The sequence below is a fragment of the Hyperoodon ampullatus genome (assembly GCF_949752795.1).
Source record: "Hyperoodon ampullatus genome assembly, chromosome: 4".
Lineage (NCBI taxonomy): Eukaryota > Metazoa > Chordata > Mammalia > Artiodactyla > Ziphiidae > Hyperoodon > Hyperoodon ampullatus.
This window is the reverse complement of record NC_136917.1, coordinates 129,460,799-129,479,984: the sequence shown is the minus strand read 5'-3', so window position 1 is coordinate 129,479,984 and position 19,186 is coordinate 129,460,799. Positions and strand designations below refer to the sequence as shown.

At 37.9% G+C, this 19,186-nt stretch overlaps 1 protein-coding gene across 5 annotated transcripts in view; it reads right to left on the bottom strand.

Annotated features, from left to right (window-relative positions):
• PDE4D (phosphodiesterase 4D) overlaps positions 1-19,186 on the bottom strand; it is a gene marked incomplete at both ends in the record, with an annotated part of 1,136,097 nt that overhangs the window by 415,538 nt on the left and 701,373 nt on the right. The window contains one exon of one of the 5 annotated variants that reach the window (XM_079703997.1): positions 8,448-8,575. The exons of the other annotated variants lie outside the window; for them this stretch is intronic. Within the exon in view, the coding sequence (XP_079560123.1) occupies positions 8,448-8,575 (128 nt within the window). Of the gene's footprint in view, positions 1-8,447; positions 8,576-19,186 lie in introns of those variants that run through there. 5 annotated transcript variants of the gene reach the window in all.

Here is a 19,186-nt window from a genome sequence, read left to right as displayed (position 1 = left end):
AGGGGGGAGAGGAGAACTACAGGCTAAAAATAGGTATAGTCAGTAGCTCTTTACACCTACAATGCAGAGTATACGTGGGTGATGAGGGGCATTTACAAGGGTAGAGGGTATGGAGGAAGTAGACCAGGAACATTTGGATTCAAGCCTTTTTTGTATGCAATGAAAAGCTACTGGCGTAAGCATGGAAGCATCATGATGAAATTTTAGAGAATGACAATCAGAGAGAGGATGATAGGAGGATAAAGAGAACAATTATGAGGCTAGGAGTCTTTCAGGCAAAAGAGGATGAGGGCTTGAGCTAGGATGGTGTGCTGGGGATGGCAACAAAAGGAAGGAGAAAGAATGCACCTGATGCCAGGTAGTGATGGGGTGGGTAGGCTGAGGGAGAGGAAGCATTTAGGATGACTTTTTGGTAAGTGCCATGGATCACGGAGGACACGGAAGATGGTGAGAGACCCTGAATAATTTTAATTTCAAATATGTTGAGTTTGAGCTCTCTGGAGAACCCTTAGCTAGCAGACAGTTGTAATACTGCTTTGGATCTGAGGAGAGAATGAGGGGCTGGTAATACACATTCTAGTTCAAACTGTTACCACCAATAATTTCTATCCAGATGAAAGGAGGCTTAGAAGAAATCTTGACGATAATTAGAAGTTTTAGTTAGTGGAAAGAAAGGCCTCTTATCAGAGGAAGTACTTCCTTTTCCCCCAGAATTTTCCCCTTACAAACTCTTCTCTGATGCTAGGATGAGCTGAGCTGGTTATGATGAAAACCCACATTTGGCTCACACATTCCCAAAACATGTGCCCATGCACATAGGCATGGGGACAGGTGACAAGAGTCCAGCAGAGCTTCACTATACCAGGCCAGTGGGGTGGTCACTCGATATTCATTATCTTCTGTGTAATTTTACCTAGCATTTTTCACTTCACTTTGAAAAGCAGATCAATGTTGAGCACCTAGCCTGGAGCAACAAGAATGTATTAGATCATTTATTCAGCTTTCTGTAATGAAATCTTCGTAGTAGCTCTGCTGAAATGATAACAGGCCCTGACAATGCAATAAAGCTTTTTGAATCACTGAATATTTTAGACCATTTAAAAAGTGTGGCAGTTGTCTATTTTTAACCAGGCTAAGAGAGCATTATCTAGTAGTTACCACGAGAAAAATGAAGGTGTTTTCATGAATAAATAAAAAATATCCCAAAAAAATCAATTATCTGGGTACAAATACAGGCCTTCAAAGAGCTCAAAGTACTCCCCAATCCAATTTGTTTATACAAGACTTTCCCAATCTCAGCACTATTGGGATTTTCGGATTTTGGGTCGAATACTTCTTTTTATTTTTAAGATTTTTTTTTTTTTAGGTGAAGTATAGTTGATATACAATGTTGTGTTAGTTTCAGGTGTACAGCAAGGTGATTCAGTTATACATACATATAATTTTTTCACAGTTTTTCCCTTATAAGTTATTACAAAATATTGAGTAGAGTTCCCTGTGCTATATGGTAGGTCCTTCTTGGTTATCTATTTTATATACAGTAGTATGTATATGTTAATCCCAAACTCCTAATTTATCCCTCCCCTTCTCTCCCCTTTGGTAACCATAAGTTTGTTTTCTATGTCTGTGAGTCTATTTCTGTTTTGTAAATAAGTTCAATTGTATCATTTTTTTTTAAGAATAATTCTTTGCTGTAGGGGCTGCTCTGTGTATACGAGAATGTTTAACAGCATCCTGTTCATCTACCTACTTGATACCATTAGCCACCCCCCAACTTGTGACAATCAAAAATGTCCCTATACATTGCTAAATGTTCCCTGGGGGGTAAAACTGCCCCAGTTGAAAACTACTGGCTACATTGACAATAAATTTAATATTCTCTTTCCAAAAAGGGCTGTAGAAGAGCAAATGTTGGCTTGGGCCCTGTCTGAATGATTCTAGACTCCAGGTTAAAGAGGTTATATTTGATAAAGATTGACTGTTCACAACGTGGAATGGTTTTCCTTTGGTACAGAAAGTGAGAGGTATTCATCTATACTCTGCAGTGTCTCACTTGTGCAAGTTCAGACTCATTGACTGAACATATTTTTATGAACAGGAGGTCACCAATTATTGAGGAATCATAGTCCAATTCCTATCTCCTTCCACAGTCATTACTAGCAAAGCATTTCTATGAACACAATTTGCTATGCGCTAAACTGTGTCACTCCAAATTTCATATGTTGAAGCCTAAGCCCCAGTACTTCAGAATGTGACTGTATCTGGAGACAGAGTCTTTAAAGAGGTGATGAATGAGCCCCTTATCCAATCTGATTAGTGTTCTTATCAGAAGAAATTTGGACTCACAGAGACACCAGGGGTGCAGGCACAGAGAAAAGACCCTGTGAGGACACAGTGAGAAGCCAGCCACCTGCAGGCCAAGGAGAGAGGCCTCAGGAGAAACCAAACCTGACAACACTTTGATCTTGGACTTCTAGCCTCCGGAACTATGAGAAAATAAATCTCTGTTGTTTAAGCCATTCAGCCTGTAGTATTTTATTATGATAGCCCTAGCAAACTAATACTAATAAAAATTTACTAAGAATAATAATACTAATGAACTAAAAGTAAGAATTTGAGTAAACGAAATCTTGATGATTGGTTAGAAATATAAGTGTGCAATTTTGTAATCTTTCCTCAAGGAGGAAACAGGCTGATTAAGGTATACTCAGACTCCTGGTGTTCATTCCTATTTTCTGGCTCTCTTGCGCTGTGCTTTTTTCTGATCCCAGAGATTATAGGGACAATGAGCATACCTATAGGATTTAGGAGAACAGGCTAGAGGCGGGGAGAGAAGAAGGTGGGAAGCAAGAGGGACCTCAGAGGGCTTCCCTGTGGCGCAGTGGTTGAGAGTCCGCCTGCCGATGCAGGGGACACGGGTTCGTGCCCCAGTCCGGGAAGATCCCACATGGCCGCGAAGCGGCTGGGCCCATGAGCCATGGCCGCTGAGCCTGCGCGTCCGGAGCCTGTGCTCCGCAGGGGGAGAGGCCACAACAGTGAGAGGCCCGCATACCGCCAAAAGAAAAAAAAGAAAAGAGGGACCTCAGAGCAGGGCACAGGACAGAGCCCCACCAGCCAGAGACACGGGGCAGAGCCGCTGAGATGTGTGAGCCCCCAGAGGTGCTGGGAAGAGATGCAGACCTGTGCTGGGTTGTGAGAAGTATTGCCCAGGAGCACAGGTGCTTTCTGTACCTTAGGGTGCTGGTGAGTCCTGACCCTCCCCTTTCGCTGCTCCCAATTTTTGTTTTCTATTTTGCTAAAAAAAAAAGTTTTTCTGAGTTTTACATTATTGCAGGACAAACAAAACTAGGGCTTACAGTTCGCAATTTTTGTAACTTATTTTATAAACTTTTGTGCTGCTATCACATTTCTGACAGTTGCAGTATCTTTTTCCTCTAGGAACTTTCCTCTGTCCCCTCTCACGGTGACTATTTCTTCTCCTTTTTACTATATGGTTATATTTGATGAAGCAAATAATAATAATAATAATAATACATATGCTTTGCTAACCTGTTAAAAACGAAAGCCATGATCCCAACCACTTAAGCCAGGGGTCTGAAGTCAATCAGTGCTGTATGCAGATTCTATAGGGAAATGAGGAAGGCAACTCAGCTGACCCAGGAGAAGAGCAGAGGCAAAAGCCTTGCCAAAGACTCCATATGGTGGCACCCAGAGAAGTGATATATCCACCTATGCCAAGATGGGTAACATCACTTTCTCATAAACAAGCATTTATTGTCTGATCTGTGCCTGCCTCTATTCTGGACACCAAGGATGTAACAATGAGCAAGACGCGATTCACACACTCAAAAACTCTGCAGCCTGATGGGGTGAGGACGGAGTAGAAGAACCAGATTAAATCTGGTTACTGTTTTCTCTATGGATTAAAACTGAGACTTCAAAGTATTATGACATTTAAAGGAAGTTATTTTTCTTGCAAGAGTAAATACAGAGTCCTAGGGTTTGTGGAGGCTACAAAATATTAAAGGGAAAATTTTTAAAAATCATGAATATAGAAAATTATTAGGATCACAGATGATAGGACTGTCATTCTCTTCAACACTGAGATTAGTTAAGATTTAGGACTGTTAGCTGCTTTGTTAATCTCTTCATTGCTGCTTTTGAAATAAGAATTCAGAACTATCAAATGACCATGTGGTCACGCTTCCAATACTGCTAATTTTCAATATGGAAATTATTTCCCCTGTGTTCTAAGATAACATGCTGTTCTTTCAAGAAGTCATTACTTTATAAGGATATACTTGGATTCAAATTGAGCTATATTTTGTTTTATTTATTTATTTTTGGTTGCGTTGGGTCTTCGTTCCTGTGCACGGGCTTTCTCTAGTTGCAGTGAGCAGGGGCTACTCTTTATTGCGGTGCGTGGGTTTCTCATTGCAGTGGCTCTTTGTGTTGCAGAGCACGGGCCCTAGGCATGCGGGCCTCAGTAGTTGTGGCACGCGGGCTCAGTAGTTGTGGCTCGCGGGCTCTAGCGTGCAGGCTCAGTAGCTGTGGCGCACGGACTTAGCTGCTCCACGGCATGTGGGATCTTCCTGGACCAGGGCTCGAACCCGCGTCTCCTGCATTGCAGGCGGATTCTTAACCACTGCGCCACCAGGGAAGTCAGAGCTATATTTTGCATATTTGATTAGATTTCCTACTTTATTCTCTCCATTTAGTGAAAAGCCAGATCTCTTTTACCACCTCAATATTACTCTTCATTGACTAGGTTAAAACATCAACATACAGCTCCTCTTCTTTAGATGTTTTCCTTGCTTCCTCCCTCCTTCCTTCCCTCCCTCTTAGTAATTATCAAAACAATATCCTTTCTGCCAAAGAGCACAACTGTAACTACATGAAAATAAACTTAAACATGCTGTTTTAGACAAATCTTAGATGAGTCCCAGCAAGCATCCTGGAATTCACCATTTAATTTGGGGTCAAGTTCAGTGCATCTAGGACAAAGACCTACCAGAGTTCCAGATGTATTGTTTTCTCAGCAGATAAAAAGAAGTTCAAATAAAGGAAATTTACAACTTTAAAAAATGATTTACAGAATAAAAAGACATTGTCTACGATTTGTATCTTCCTTCATCCATTCATCCACCCCCTTCAACCATCGTCATTACAAATTTGTTCCCATAGTTATACTTCTATGGTATATAAGCTCTAGATATAATGACTTAATGACTACATATCTTTTAAACAAAAGGCCATTTACTTGCTATATATAAGCAATGTATTGTACTAAAGGACAAGCTGGACCTGATATTTTTACAAATTTGAGGTCTATACTACAAAATACTGGTTATCGCCAAACACCTTGCAAGAATATTTTCTTGCAAAATACACTGTGATGCCCGATGTAAAAACTGATTGGAGGTGAGTCTGAAATTGCCTGAGTATAATACAGTATGCTAAGAGTCCACACTACATGCATATATTCATCAGGTTACATAAACACAGGATTCCACTGACTTACACAGAAAGTTGATTACTTTTAGGTGGAGAAAAAAGTAAGGTAATGTGAATAGGGACATAGCATTGACACATTTGAAGAGCCTACTTCTGTAAATTTAAAATAAAAAAGTAAGGAATCGAACCCTATTTAACTGGTTTCAAGCCAATGCCATAACTACTATGTCTTGCTCAATGAATGATATTAGTAAAAATTACCTAACTTTGTCAAAGTTAAATTATAGGCAATAATCCTATCTATCTGTATGGCATATCCATTTCAAGTAGGCTTTCAAGATGCAACATCTTCTATTATGGAAGAATTTTACATTTTCATGACCATACATTAACAATTTGGCAACTTGTGTGCCTTTGTGGTGTCACATCCCTGATTACAGAAGGGATTTGGGTGACTGATGAACACTGAGCTGTGTAGGGGGTCTCAGGACACATTCTCCTAAATGTACTTGGACATAGTTGCTAGTTGCTACCAGCCTGTTATGAATTCAAATGGTGTTAGAGGTCGACAGGAAGAGCCGTGATACTTGGAGAAGAGAATTGAATATTTCCGCTCACAAAAATTTTAAAAAGTTCATTCCCATCACACCAATTTTTTTTTTTTTTTTTTTTTTTTTTTACAGTTGAAAAACTAATCAACTTGGGTCATTTGTTAAGACGTGGATGGATCCAGAGACTGGCATACAGAGTGAAGTAAGTCAGAAAAAGAAAAACAAATATCGTATATTAACACATATATGTGGAACCTAGAAAAATGGTACAGATGAACTGGTTTGCAGGGCAGAAATTGAGACACAGATGTAGAGAAAAACCGTATGGACACCAAGGGGGGAAAGCGGCGGGGCTGGTGGTGGTGGTGGTGTGATGAATTGGGCGATTGGGATTGACATGTATACACTGATGTGGATAAAATTATAAAATTGATGACTAATAAGAACCTGCTGTAAAAAAACAACAAAAAAAAGATTAAGACCAAAATGCTTTCCAAAGTGGTTGCACCATGGCATTACTATTATTTTTGCTTCATAAATAGTATTACTGTAAGTTTAGTAAAATATTTTAAAATACTACAGTTCCTCTGCATATATTTTATTATAAGTTAATATAACCTTGATGACTGATGGATAGTTCTCAGGGAGGTATAACCAAAGTTGCCCTATAATTGGGCATGACTTTATGCCACAGTAAATTAGTAAAGATCTGATGGTGTCATTCTTGTATCTTTGAGTCATACTTCTTCCTGAAATCTCCCTCTAAGAAAATGTAATTAATTTTTTACAGCATTAAACTTTTTTTCTCTGTGGCATTTCCAAATAGGTTTAAATGGATAATTATTCAACTTTCTCAGAATAATTAGCATAATCAGTTCTATATGTTTCCCAATCACCTGAAGTTTGGTAATTTAAGTATAATTTATAATGCTTCGGACATCCATACTTTTTATTTTAATTCAGATGTTCTCCTATTTTTTTTTTATCATAAGCTTTCTTCATCTTCCAGTGAACCGCCAAAGATGGAATCAAGGATATATTTTAATGTATACATAGGACTAAAGGTTCTCAGTTTTACATGTGTTTAACAATATTTTTACCTAGCCAAGTAAAATAGAATATTCAATAATCTATTAAAATTATTTTAAGCTTGACAGCTGATTTATTATCATTTCAATAATTTTATATATGCAGCACATACATATGTGTGTGTGCATGTGTGTATTGAATGAATTAAATCACAGTTCAAAGTTTTGATTTTACATTTATGAAAGAGCTATGGATAATTCTCTTGAACAATATATAATCTACTTTTAAAAAAAGTTCATTCCCATCACACCAATTTTTTTTTTTTTTTTTTTTTTTTTTACAGTTGAAAAACTAATCCCAAGGCATTTCTGAAGTTTGGAAACTTTTAGAAAAAAATCACTTAAATGTCTGAATGTTCCTTTATGTTTACAAATAAGGTCATATCTGGCAAAATGTATGCTTTATGTGTGAGTTTATGCATGTGTAATTAGAAAAGGAAAAGTAGAAGCATAAGATGATAATGATAGCCTTCCAGTAAATTATGTTGCTTTTAGAATTTTGGATTTTGATTTCAAGAATTCATAAAATTATGGAGAACTGGCATTTTCACAGAGAAAAGAATATCATTATAAAAAGTTTCTGAAGTTCATTCTGAAAAACTGAATAAAATGACTGTATAAAACCTAAATTGATGGATGATTTTTTTGGACCCATTAGTCAAACGTATCATCCCTATCCTGACACTGCAATAAAAAGGCTGGAGGATAGAAAGGCTTTCCTTACTATGCACCCTCTTTTCTTGTTATGAAAACACTGAGCTCAACTTTGAAATTCTTAATTATACAACGTGAGTTTGCCTGGGTAGTGTGTGTGTAGTGTGGGGGCGGGTTGTGGAGACTGTGAGTTCGCAGAATTCTGGAACACTGACCTAGAAATGACATCTTCTTCAGAGGAGAAATATCTAACCCTATTCTGGCCTCCACGAAAATGAATGCTTTTTATAGAATTTTAACATATTTGTTGCACTTTGGCATTAAGGAATGTTATACGTATATTATGAGATACTGGGTATCTAGTAATAAGAGATCTTAATAAATATATCCATTAGTTGGCCAAATCCTCCTTCAAATATTCATCATGGATGATTCTGAAGGTAGTACAAGCACTAGCAATCTCTCAAATTGTTAAAACCTACAGACCCTGAAACCGGATCAGCTTTTGCTAACTAACGAAGTCAAGAATATTTTCCAGATTTCCTCTTAGGTTAATTTTTTTCTAACTATCCTGTATGCTGAATTTTAAAATAACTTCTCACCCTGACCCTCCCAGCTCAGCAGACCTCCAAAGCAGCTACCAAAGGGTAACAAAACACGTTTTTACAGACAAACAACTAGAAGAAAGGAAAGCAGTTACCGTCTCCTCTGTGGCTTAATGTCAATGGGCTTGTTGGTTGCATAAGGTGATCCATGAACATAAGCAGCGCTTCGGTACCTAGACACCTTCCCCAGTGTTAGGAACTCACAGCTGGTTGGCAAACTCATTTTATCCAAAAGGCAGGAAGTAAAAACAAATCTTAGTAGTCAGACCAGCATTCCTGGGAATGCTGGAAAGAACCTGACAGAGAATGGATTTCAGACATATGCTGCTCTCTGATCGCCGGGTGCTGCTTTGCTTCAAGAGTAAATGCGTGTTTCTCGGAGGCTAAACGCACTCTCTTGTTTTCTTTTCATGGATACGGGAAGCTTGTTGCTTATTTCTAAACAGAGTCAGTGCTCTGACCAATTATTGGCTGAGTAGATGAGGTAGAAATTCTGTAGAGCGCCACAAAAACCTATTTCCACTCAAACCAGATCTCTTGACCAGGTAGCAAGGTTTAATCCATAAAAAAAGTCTGATGTCTAAAAGAACATCAACCTAATGTAACAGTGGTTGGGAAATCAGTTATTTACCTATACACCAAACATGCATCTGGTAGGGAGGAAATAATCAAGCATTTGGTATGTTTTCAAAGGGGGAAAACTGTTTGCTAAACTGATTATAGAGCCTTAGAAAATGAGATGGGCACATGGAAATAAATGATTATGGTGGTTTTCCAATTTGCTGGTCAAAAATTGTGGGTTCTCATTCATAAATTACTGTTCACAATAGAACTGCACTAGCCTCTCAGGAACATAAAAATTGTCAGCAAAGCCCTTTGTATATTAAGTTGGACTTTGAAACTGATTTTTTTTTCTTATTAGAAATATTCTCTCAGGAGGAACCTCTAGCTGCTCATCGGATGAAGACCTATCGAAAAACTGATAGGAAATTCTTTACTAATTGGAAGTTAACTTTTCATAACAATGAAAGACGAACTGGACAAAGTGTAAATCATTCCAAAATTCTACCTACGGCTGCAACATCTCAGAGAAAGGTTACAGCTTTCATGAGCCCACAGTTTTTATTAGTCCTCACCTCATTCCCTAGTGTTACAGCAACAAAACCACTGTGGCCCTTGTGTGTAGTCTGAAGACAGGAGTTCAGAGTACTGTGCAGGGTAATTTTTATGTTTGAAAAATGATTTCTTATCCAGGATTTGAAAAAAACACAACCTATTTATTTAAGAGTCCCTGGGACCTGGGCAAACACAAAGTATGATGAGAGAAAGCTATATTTTATTCTGTAGTGGCCAAATTCAAACACTGTTTGGATTTAAATAACACCATTTAAATTCAGTAATTTTTTAGTTTGAAAGGGAAGATAATTTCCCATTTGACAATAAGCATTTCCTATCTAATGATTCTCCTTTTTGTACCTTTTTATTACAAAATGACACATGGTCATTTTAACATGTCAAATGACACAAAGGTATATAAATAAAACCCTTATTGTCTTTTCCTACGCATTAATCTCACCCATTTTCTTTATGCTAATTCTATCAATCTATCAATATACATACAGATATATACATACACGCACACACTATAATACATACACACACACACACACTGACACATACACAGGGCTTCTCCATCCTGTTTCTATAAAGTGGGATTATACTATTCATAATCTTCTACAAGTACTTTTGTACTTGAAATAAATCATGGATAATTTTTCAGGCAATGCATAGAAATCCAGTGTGTTCTTTTTAATAGTTACATAAGACTCCATAGAATGAATGGGCTTCTATATACAATAAACACATTTGTTAATATATTCTTACTGGTTGGTGCTTTTATTTCTGAAAGTGGGTTGCTAGATCCCAAATCCTGTGCAGTTTTCCCTTTAATAGCCTATGGCAGTCCATACTCCTAAAATGTCGGAAGAGGTCTATTTACCCATACTCTTGACAACACCCTCTACTGACATTCAAATCTGTTTCCTTATAGCAGAAAAATAAGGTAGCCAGCTCTCCAAAATGCCCAGTGATTGCATACGGTTCCTTGTAAAAATGAAACTGTTATTAAGGTGCCTATGAAGGAAAGGGCAACCTACCTGAACTGAGAAATACCAGGCAGAAGTCTGGAACCTCATCAACATGAGAGAACATACCCGAGCGAAGTAGAGGTAGCAAGGAATTTTTTGCTTAATTTGCATAATGAAGGGGAGATAAAATATGGACGGAGTTCCTGCTATGTTTCTACTCTTTGGTATATTTTCCTAAATAATATTTTATAATTGGGGACACATATAATTTTACAACATGGAGGTAGTGCCTAATGATTACCAACTAATTGTGATGTACAACTGTGTATAATTTATAGTTTTCAAATTTAAGAGGCCCTTTGGACCTACTGCCCATCTTAGAGTCTTAAGAACAAATGCACAATATTTTTATCTGTAAGCTAATTTAGGAGTCTGTCCAGTACTCGAGAATAAGATCTGCTGCCAATAAGAATTTCCTAAAAGAGGTGGAAATAAAAAACTGAAGGGTAAGACATAAACCTCTATGGGAGGAAATATACAGCCACTGATAGGTAGGTGAAATTCCTTGATTTTCTTAGCAGGGGCATTTTTTTTTAAACATATTTATTGGAGTATAATTGCTTTACATTGTTGTGTTAGTTGCTGCTGTATAACAAAGTGAATCAGCTATATGTGTACATATATCCCCATATCCCCTCCCTCTTGCGTCTCCCTCCCACCCTCCCTGTCCCACCTCTCTAGGTGGTCACAAAGCACAGAGCTGATCTCCCTGTGCTATGCAGCTGCTTCCCACTAGCTATCTATTTTACATTTGGTAGTGTGTATATGTCCATGCCACTCTCTCACTTCGTCCCAGCTTACCCTTCCCCCTCCCTGTGTCCTCAAGTCCATTCTCTATGTCTGCGTCTTTATTCCTGTCCTGCCCCTAGGTTTTTGCTTGTCCTCGGCAATGATTTACCATGAGCCTGGCAGGGTTTCCTGGGGATTACTTGTACTTAAATTGAGATGAGAAGGGATTACATCTTAAATCCAACCTGCCAAGAATTTAGAATCTGTGGGAATGATGGCCAATTAGCAGGGGTGGCCTCGGAGGCAAAATCAAACCTTCTTATCTTCCACAATTCCATTTCTCTGAGGCTTGGTAGAGGTGACTAGGGACTCTACATTATGGAAAATACAAACACACTGGGGAACTTAATTTTATAAAATAGGGCTCAAATGTCACTAAGGAATGGCCAGGCTTATCTATTTACATTTTGTTTGTTTTTGCATACTGCCCATGGCGTTCAGGCATGGAAATCTAGCATAAATCTCACTCATCAACCCCATGACTCTAAAACAAGGGCAGAAATCACATTAGGGTATCTAGAAAACCATTTTTATTTTTTCGGTATACTAGAAGTTCAACGCTGGTAATGTTCTTAACAGCAATTAAAAGCAATTGCTAGCAAGTAACAGTTTGAGGCAAGAGCACTCTTCTTCTAATAATTCCACTATTTATTAAAGAAGATTCTTTCAGCTGTTAGCTCTACCCTGGCCTGGGTTTGGCAATTCGCTAAGCTGAAGGAATTCTTTCAGGACACCAGGAAATCATCTGTTTACAACCCTATCAGAGCATAAGAATCAGCTGAATCATTTTCCCTTGTGGTTTAGAAGGACTCCCTCCCAGACCCTGTGTTCTCTATCACACCCAGACTGGCAAGCAATGCTTCTGGGGTTCAACCCACCTTCAGCTGTCCAAGCTTTTCTCACTTTCTGACCTACCTATTTCCCAGTGAATGCATCCAATCCAGTGGCGTCAAATACCCATGATGTTCTAAAACAATCCCACATCTTCTTCCAGAGTCCGTACCTTTCTGCTCACAAGAAAATTCCATTTGGAAGTTCCACAGCTACCTCATTCCAGCATTTATAATATAATTCACATCAACTCTTTTTCCCTACCCCCCCAAAATACATTTCTTCATGTTTTCTCTGGCCCTCTCACCATTCAGCCAATCACCTGACAATCACTTCTAATCAGGCCATGAATCCTAAAGGCATAAATAATGTTAAATAATATATTACATTAAATATTATTATAACATAATATTATATTATAATTATATTAGATTAGCAATGATAATAATATTAACAATAGATGATAGCTAACCTTGATCAGGTAATTTCTATGCGCTAGACACTGTTATTGGTAGGAATTAGCTCTTTTAATCTTTTTTAAAATTCTATGAATTGGGCACTAGCGTTATGCTCATTTTGTAGAAAGACAAGGCATAGAGGGATTGAGATAGATGTCCCAGGTCAAACAGAGTGTTAAGTGGTGGAATCAGAGTCAGGCAATTAATCTGGCTCCAAAAATCAGACTATGTTATTCCTCTCGGCAGATTTTGTTTTCCTTAATTAATTAAATAACTTTCCATTTTTTCTTCTTTTACCTAGAGTTAATATCTCCAATCTTTTTCACCTTAATTCCATCCTTCACTTGCATGTCATGTGGGTCACTTGAAAAAGGGAATCTGAACGTGTGATTCTTTTGCTTATAGTCATTCAATGACTCCTCATTTCTTTAGTGATGAAGTTCAAAAGCTAAGATCCAAAGCTTAGCACAGAGATCCCCTCTGAGGTTGCTCTGATGTCCTCTCCTGTATCTGCCATGAGTAACCCTGATAATGTCCTGAGAAGGCTGGCTCTTTCACACCACTGGGTCTTCAAAGATGAGAAGCCCTCTGACCAGCAGACTTTTCTCTCCCTTCTCTGGCTGGCTGACTCCTTTAAGTGTCATCTCTTCCAAAACATGGTCTCCATTCCTCAGTTTTATTGAGATGCCGCTCATCTATTTTTCCCACCCACCTATGACTCCAGCACATTGTTTCACAGCTCTTCACACACTTATAACTCTCCTCATGGCACTTATAACTCTCCTCATGGCACTCGAGTTTCTTGAGGGCAGACATTCTGCCTTATCTGACTTGCAACTTGAGCATGTCGAACTATACTTGCTTGTCAAATAAGGCAGCTGAAATTGTAAGGTGCTGGATGTCCCAAAGACTTGCTGATCTTCCTCCTGAATCCCTCGTTCTCAGCAACTCCTCCAGAATAATAATAAAATTATTAACTACTAGCAGTCGAGCTATTTACTATATTTTATCAAACAGAAATATTTTCCAAAGAGCACCCACTATAATGTGAGGACAAAGTCTCTTCACAGCGAATAAGGAGTATACATGGGTTTTAGCTGGGGGATGATGGAGATGTGTCTGCCTGGGCCGACAGTTTCCATTCAGTAAGTAAAAATTATCCAAGTAGCTGTTCAACCACCTGATTAATCACGGGATTATACCTTTATTTAGTCACGCTCTATGTTTTGAGAATACGACCGGCAAATTTCGAATTAATTAATTTATCAGTCTTCTTCTATTAAGCATTAGCTTTTCTGATAATCTGCTTTTGAAACACTCCACATAGGACACTTCATACAGTCTTGTACAAAATGGTTTCAAACAGAAGGAAATGCCACAAGTCCATATGAATATTAAACTACCATGAAGGTCATCACAGTGTTCTCCCAAATAAGTAAAAGGATGTAAATATCCTTAATGTCCAAATGCTTGAAAAAAAATGGAATATCCAATCAGTACAAATATCATGAACCCATTAAAATGATTGTGTTGAAAAACTTTTCTCAGACTACACTAAGATATGCTTATAGGCATCTTAAACACAGAAACACAGACAAACACATGAATTCCATAGCCACATGCATTTGGGAAATTCTCCATTAAACAAAGTTAGATAGGTGGTTTTGGAGGAGCAAGAGTACTCAGAGTTTTTTTTTTTTTTTTTTTTTTTTGCGGTACGCGGGCCTCTCACTGCTGTGGCCTCTCCCATTGTGGAGCACAGGCTCCGGACGCGCAGGCTCAGCAGCCATGGCTCATGGGTCCAGCCCCTCCGCGGCATGTGGAATCTTCCCGGACCGGGGCACGAACCCGTGTCCCCTGCATCGGCAGGCAGACTCTCAACCACTGCGCCACCAGGGAAGCCCTCGGAGTTTTTATTATGATAATGTTTGCTCCGAGTTGTGAATAAGAAATGGGTAGAGTATGTGGCACCCTCCATGGGAACCTATGTGACATTGTGGGAATTATGTTTCTGAAATAATACTTAATGACATGGAGGAGAATTCATAAAATATTGTCAGTTAAAAACTAGGTTATAAAACAGTATAACAGTATGATATTTTTTTAACAAAGGAAAAATATATATTGAAAAACAAGAGAACAAAAAGAATACACATCAAAATATAAAACTATACAAGGATGGGAAAAAATAGATGAGTTTAATTTTCTTCTTTTCCCCTACCTATATTATCTAAGCAGTTTAGAATGTCTCTTGTGTTACTATTTTAATAAGTACTATTTTAACAGGTGAAATTTTATTAAAATGTCAAAATCTGGATTCCATCAACTAGAGAGAAATTATTGATTGTACTCAATTAGCAAATTACATAGCAAAAAATAATAGAAATATTGATGACTTTTTTTTTTTTTTGCACTTGGTGTCTGTAGCATCTTTGGCATGTCTTCAGGTACAGTTGTAGAACTAGCAAAAATTGCTCTGACGAGTAGAGAACAAAAAGAAAATATAGTTCTTATAGATAAGGGAGGCCCTAAAATCTGGGTATCCTTTGGGACCAAAGCTAATAAGATGAGATTCACAGACCATAGAACTGTTTTCAAAAACTTATGCAGTCAAGGTGCTTCCTTATTTATTAGGGAACATATTTCAAGAAAAATGAATCTGTAAACTTCAGCTAAACTATGCTGTAAAATATGCTACAATGAAGGGGGGCAATAGGATTATTATAGATGCAAATAGAGGGGGCATTGGTCATGCTAAGGTTGGAAAAAAATGAATTCATTCATAGTAACAAAGGCATTGAGTATTCTAAAAATAGATAACTTGTTAGTCACATGAAAAAATCCTTAAAGAATAATTTATAAAGTAAAATACAGTGAAAAATGAAAGAGTCAGCTGTCTCCTTAAGAAGCCCCTTAATCTGACTGATATTCACAAACAACTTTCTGATCTAGAATTTGGCTTCTTGATTAGAGTTACCTAGAAAATGGGTGTCATGTGGAATTGGTGTTCTTAGACCAGTCATATCTTCAGTTGTAAGAGATAGTGTTAACATTCTGACTTATACATTAGCCTCTTGGGAAAATTATGAGCATGACTCAATTCCACAGATTGTGAAAACTGATGAGAGACTCAATGGCATGCCTTTTAGAACTTAGAAAAACATAAAGCCCCATAAATCAGTCTGCCTAGTCAGCAGGCCTAACCTTAGAGCGAGGATAACTTTTCTTTAAATTAATCAACTGCTTCATTTTATAAGAAGCCAAGTTTGGAATAAATGAACCAGAGCTTCTCATCTTCTTAGAAAAGTTTTATTCATCTGATGAATTTCTCTTAAAATTTTATGTTATCTGTTAACTGTCACTTCCTCAAAATCCCAGCAGAAACCTGTCAATCACATAAAGTTAATTAAACCTACTGCAGTAAGGGAGAAGACCACTCGGACAGGGTCTTAAGAGTACCCTTTAAGAAGAAGTCAGGGAAGCAAGCAGCTAAGTTGTTTTTGCTTGTTCTCAGTTTTCTTTAACACAGGGATGGGAAAGTAGCCTGATCCCAGTATCATTTAACAGGGGCAGGAAGTTCTGTTGGTTTCAGTTTTCACACCTAACAAAGGCCCATGACTACTGATAATTTTGTCTCAACAAACCTATTATATATCCAAAGTTTAGTCTGAGTTAAATGAGCAATAAAATCAACTGAATAAAATGATGCTCATTCATTGAAGTCTCAGGTAGGCCCACACAATTTATGTCTCCAAGCTCTTATAAACTGAATGTTAAATGGAGTGACATTTTGCTTTAGAATGTATGAAAATGGAAACAAATGAGTTTAATATACATAATGGGCTTTGACAACATGACTTCTTCAACAGATGTCCTCTACTAACTTCCTACACTTTCGTCCTTAAACAGCACTGTTTACTTGCCAAGACAAACTGTTGCCAGTATTCAGCTGCAAAAGAATTTCCAACAGTAGGAAGCAGTGGAAGGAATTAAAACACTTTTAAGCTTATCTTCCAATAACCAAATGTCTTCTATCATTATAAAATCTGAAGATGAAAAATAAGCTTGCTGTAGGTTCTTACTCTGTCAACTAGTTGGTCAAGCACAAAGGAGGTGTCTTTGGCAAAGATTGTTCTATATTTGGTTGCTAGATGACTTTTTAAAAAAATATATCAACTCATTCTTCTACCTCAGCCAGTTAGCCAGCCAGCCAGCCAGCTAGTCAGCCAGCATGAGTTGAACATCTTCTATATATACACAAAAGAAGTGAATGCTGTAACTCTTAACTAGGAAAAGAAGTCATAAATCCATTTGATGTCCAATTCATGCATCACGGAAGGATTCACTTCAAATGACCATACTGTGAGATAGAAATGAAAAGTTGCCACATCAGTTGATCCTATTTGAAACCTTGTGGTTGGCTGGCATCACATCAAGTTTATATTCAGCTTATGCCATCGTTTACCTCCCTGTATTGAGTTGTTAATGGTCTCTCTCCTCAAGTGGATTACAAACCACAAGGTGGGCAGATACATGCATATTCACCTTTGAGTTATCCACAGAGCCTAGTACATCGGTCTATGTGTTGTAGGTGCTCAGTAAATATTTGTAAAAAAGGACTTGACTCATATGTTATACTCATTCACTTTTTAAACTAGTTATTGTCCCAGTATGATTATTAAATAGTGTCTCCTTTTACTCTCAAAAGTATCATTGTTTGGATTTTAAATTATCTGGCTACCATCTGACTCTGGAACTGCAAATATACAAGGCTGTCTCAGCCACTAGCTTGAAAGCAACTCAAAGGCAAAGACTGAGTCTTACCCATAATTGCATCTCCAAATCTATCACTGTACCCTGCTTCTTCTAGGGTCTACATCAATGACCCAAGAAACAATAACGGATAATAGAAAAACTCAGGATAGTGTTAATCAAACTGAATAAATTCAGAGAAGAAACAAAATGTAAAGGAGTGATCTGCATAGCAAGGGATTAGGCAGGTAAGTATTGACCTGGATGTTCTCCTAAATTTAGATGATACAAAAGTTATCCCCCTGTACACAAATCCATACAGCAGTGAAAATATCTTTGCCATTGTCAAATACCTCTAGATTCCTGGGTTCATTCAGCAAAATTCATGAGTTATTTGTAAATGAGGGAGAGATCAAGAATGAGGATGCCGTTTTGGAGCCAAAGGACTTTGGTTCACAGCTCTGCGCTGCCAAAATGGGTTAGGTAACCCTGGAGGATTAACAACACCTTTCTAGTATCAGTTTCCAGGACACTTAAGCTTTAATCATTCATTCAACAAATATTTGTCAAGTTACTATTCTAGGTGTTGGGAATCCAGGAGCAAACAAAACAGACAAATGTGTCTGCTTTCATGGAACTGACATTCCAGTAGAAGTAGGTAGATGGACATATAACTAAGCAAAATATATAAGAGAGGTGATAAGTGATAGAAAGAAAAATGCAGCAGGGAAGGGATACAAGAAGCTCAGGAATGGGGTAAGGAGGGGGACTGCCTCACTGCCGTGGAGCCCTTGGTGGTAGACTCTGGGGGATGTGGGGATGTGCAGGGGCTAGTTGCTAGTTTTCCTGTGGTGCCTGACTCCTGTGGAGATAGAGGGAAAAGGAGACTATACAGAGATGAGGAGGCAGATGCAGACCCAGGCAGTGTTTGCTACAATATTTATTGAATGAATAAGTGGGTGAATGCATTAATGCCTTCAGTAAATATTACCTGCAATCCTGAAAGATAAATATATCACCCAAGAAAAAATCCAATGCAGCTAACGTGACATAGAACATAATTGTTATTAAGATTCTGAAAGTCCCTAAACTGAAACATTCCTTTTAATTAATGGAAGAGATCCATGTTTTTGTCATGACTTAATCCTTTGTTGATGGACTATTTGCTATTGTTAGTCACTAGACAATTTAATATAAGGAACTGTGATTTAGCAACTGCTTAAAATTTTCCTATTAAATGTGATGAATGAATCCCAAATCCAGGTAACATAGGATGTAAAGGCAATTACAGGAAACATAAAGTGGTAATAAATTAAGAGTAAATCAGTTACAAGTAGCATAGGCCCTTGTTAAGTACCTTAATTATTTAGCAACAGAGGCTGGCTAAAATTTTAAACAGAGACACCTTCCCTTTACTTATTCCCTTGAGACAAATAATCAGTTACAAAGTCATGGATTAGTCACTACCAATAACAATTACAGCTAATATCTCCTGAGTATTTATCAAGGAGTCTATAAAAGGCACTCTGCTAAGAACTTTTTATGTAATAAGTTATTATAATTGGAAGATTTATTAGAAGCAATTGGAAATGTATTCTTCTCCTAATGCATGAACACTCTCCAGGGAGAAGCAAGTATCTGGTCCTGCTCAGGCCCCTCCTGGGATGAGGATCACCCTGCTTCACGGGGCAGCATCTCTGCTTTGAGCAGATCTAGATATTGTAAAGTTCTTTGTACCAAACTAAAGTTCACCTTTCGACATGTATCTCTTGATCCTAGATCTGGAGTCATTCAAAATCAAACCTGATTCTTTTTTATTATGACAACCCTGTGAAGAGAACTTTCCTTTCGCCCTCT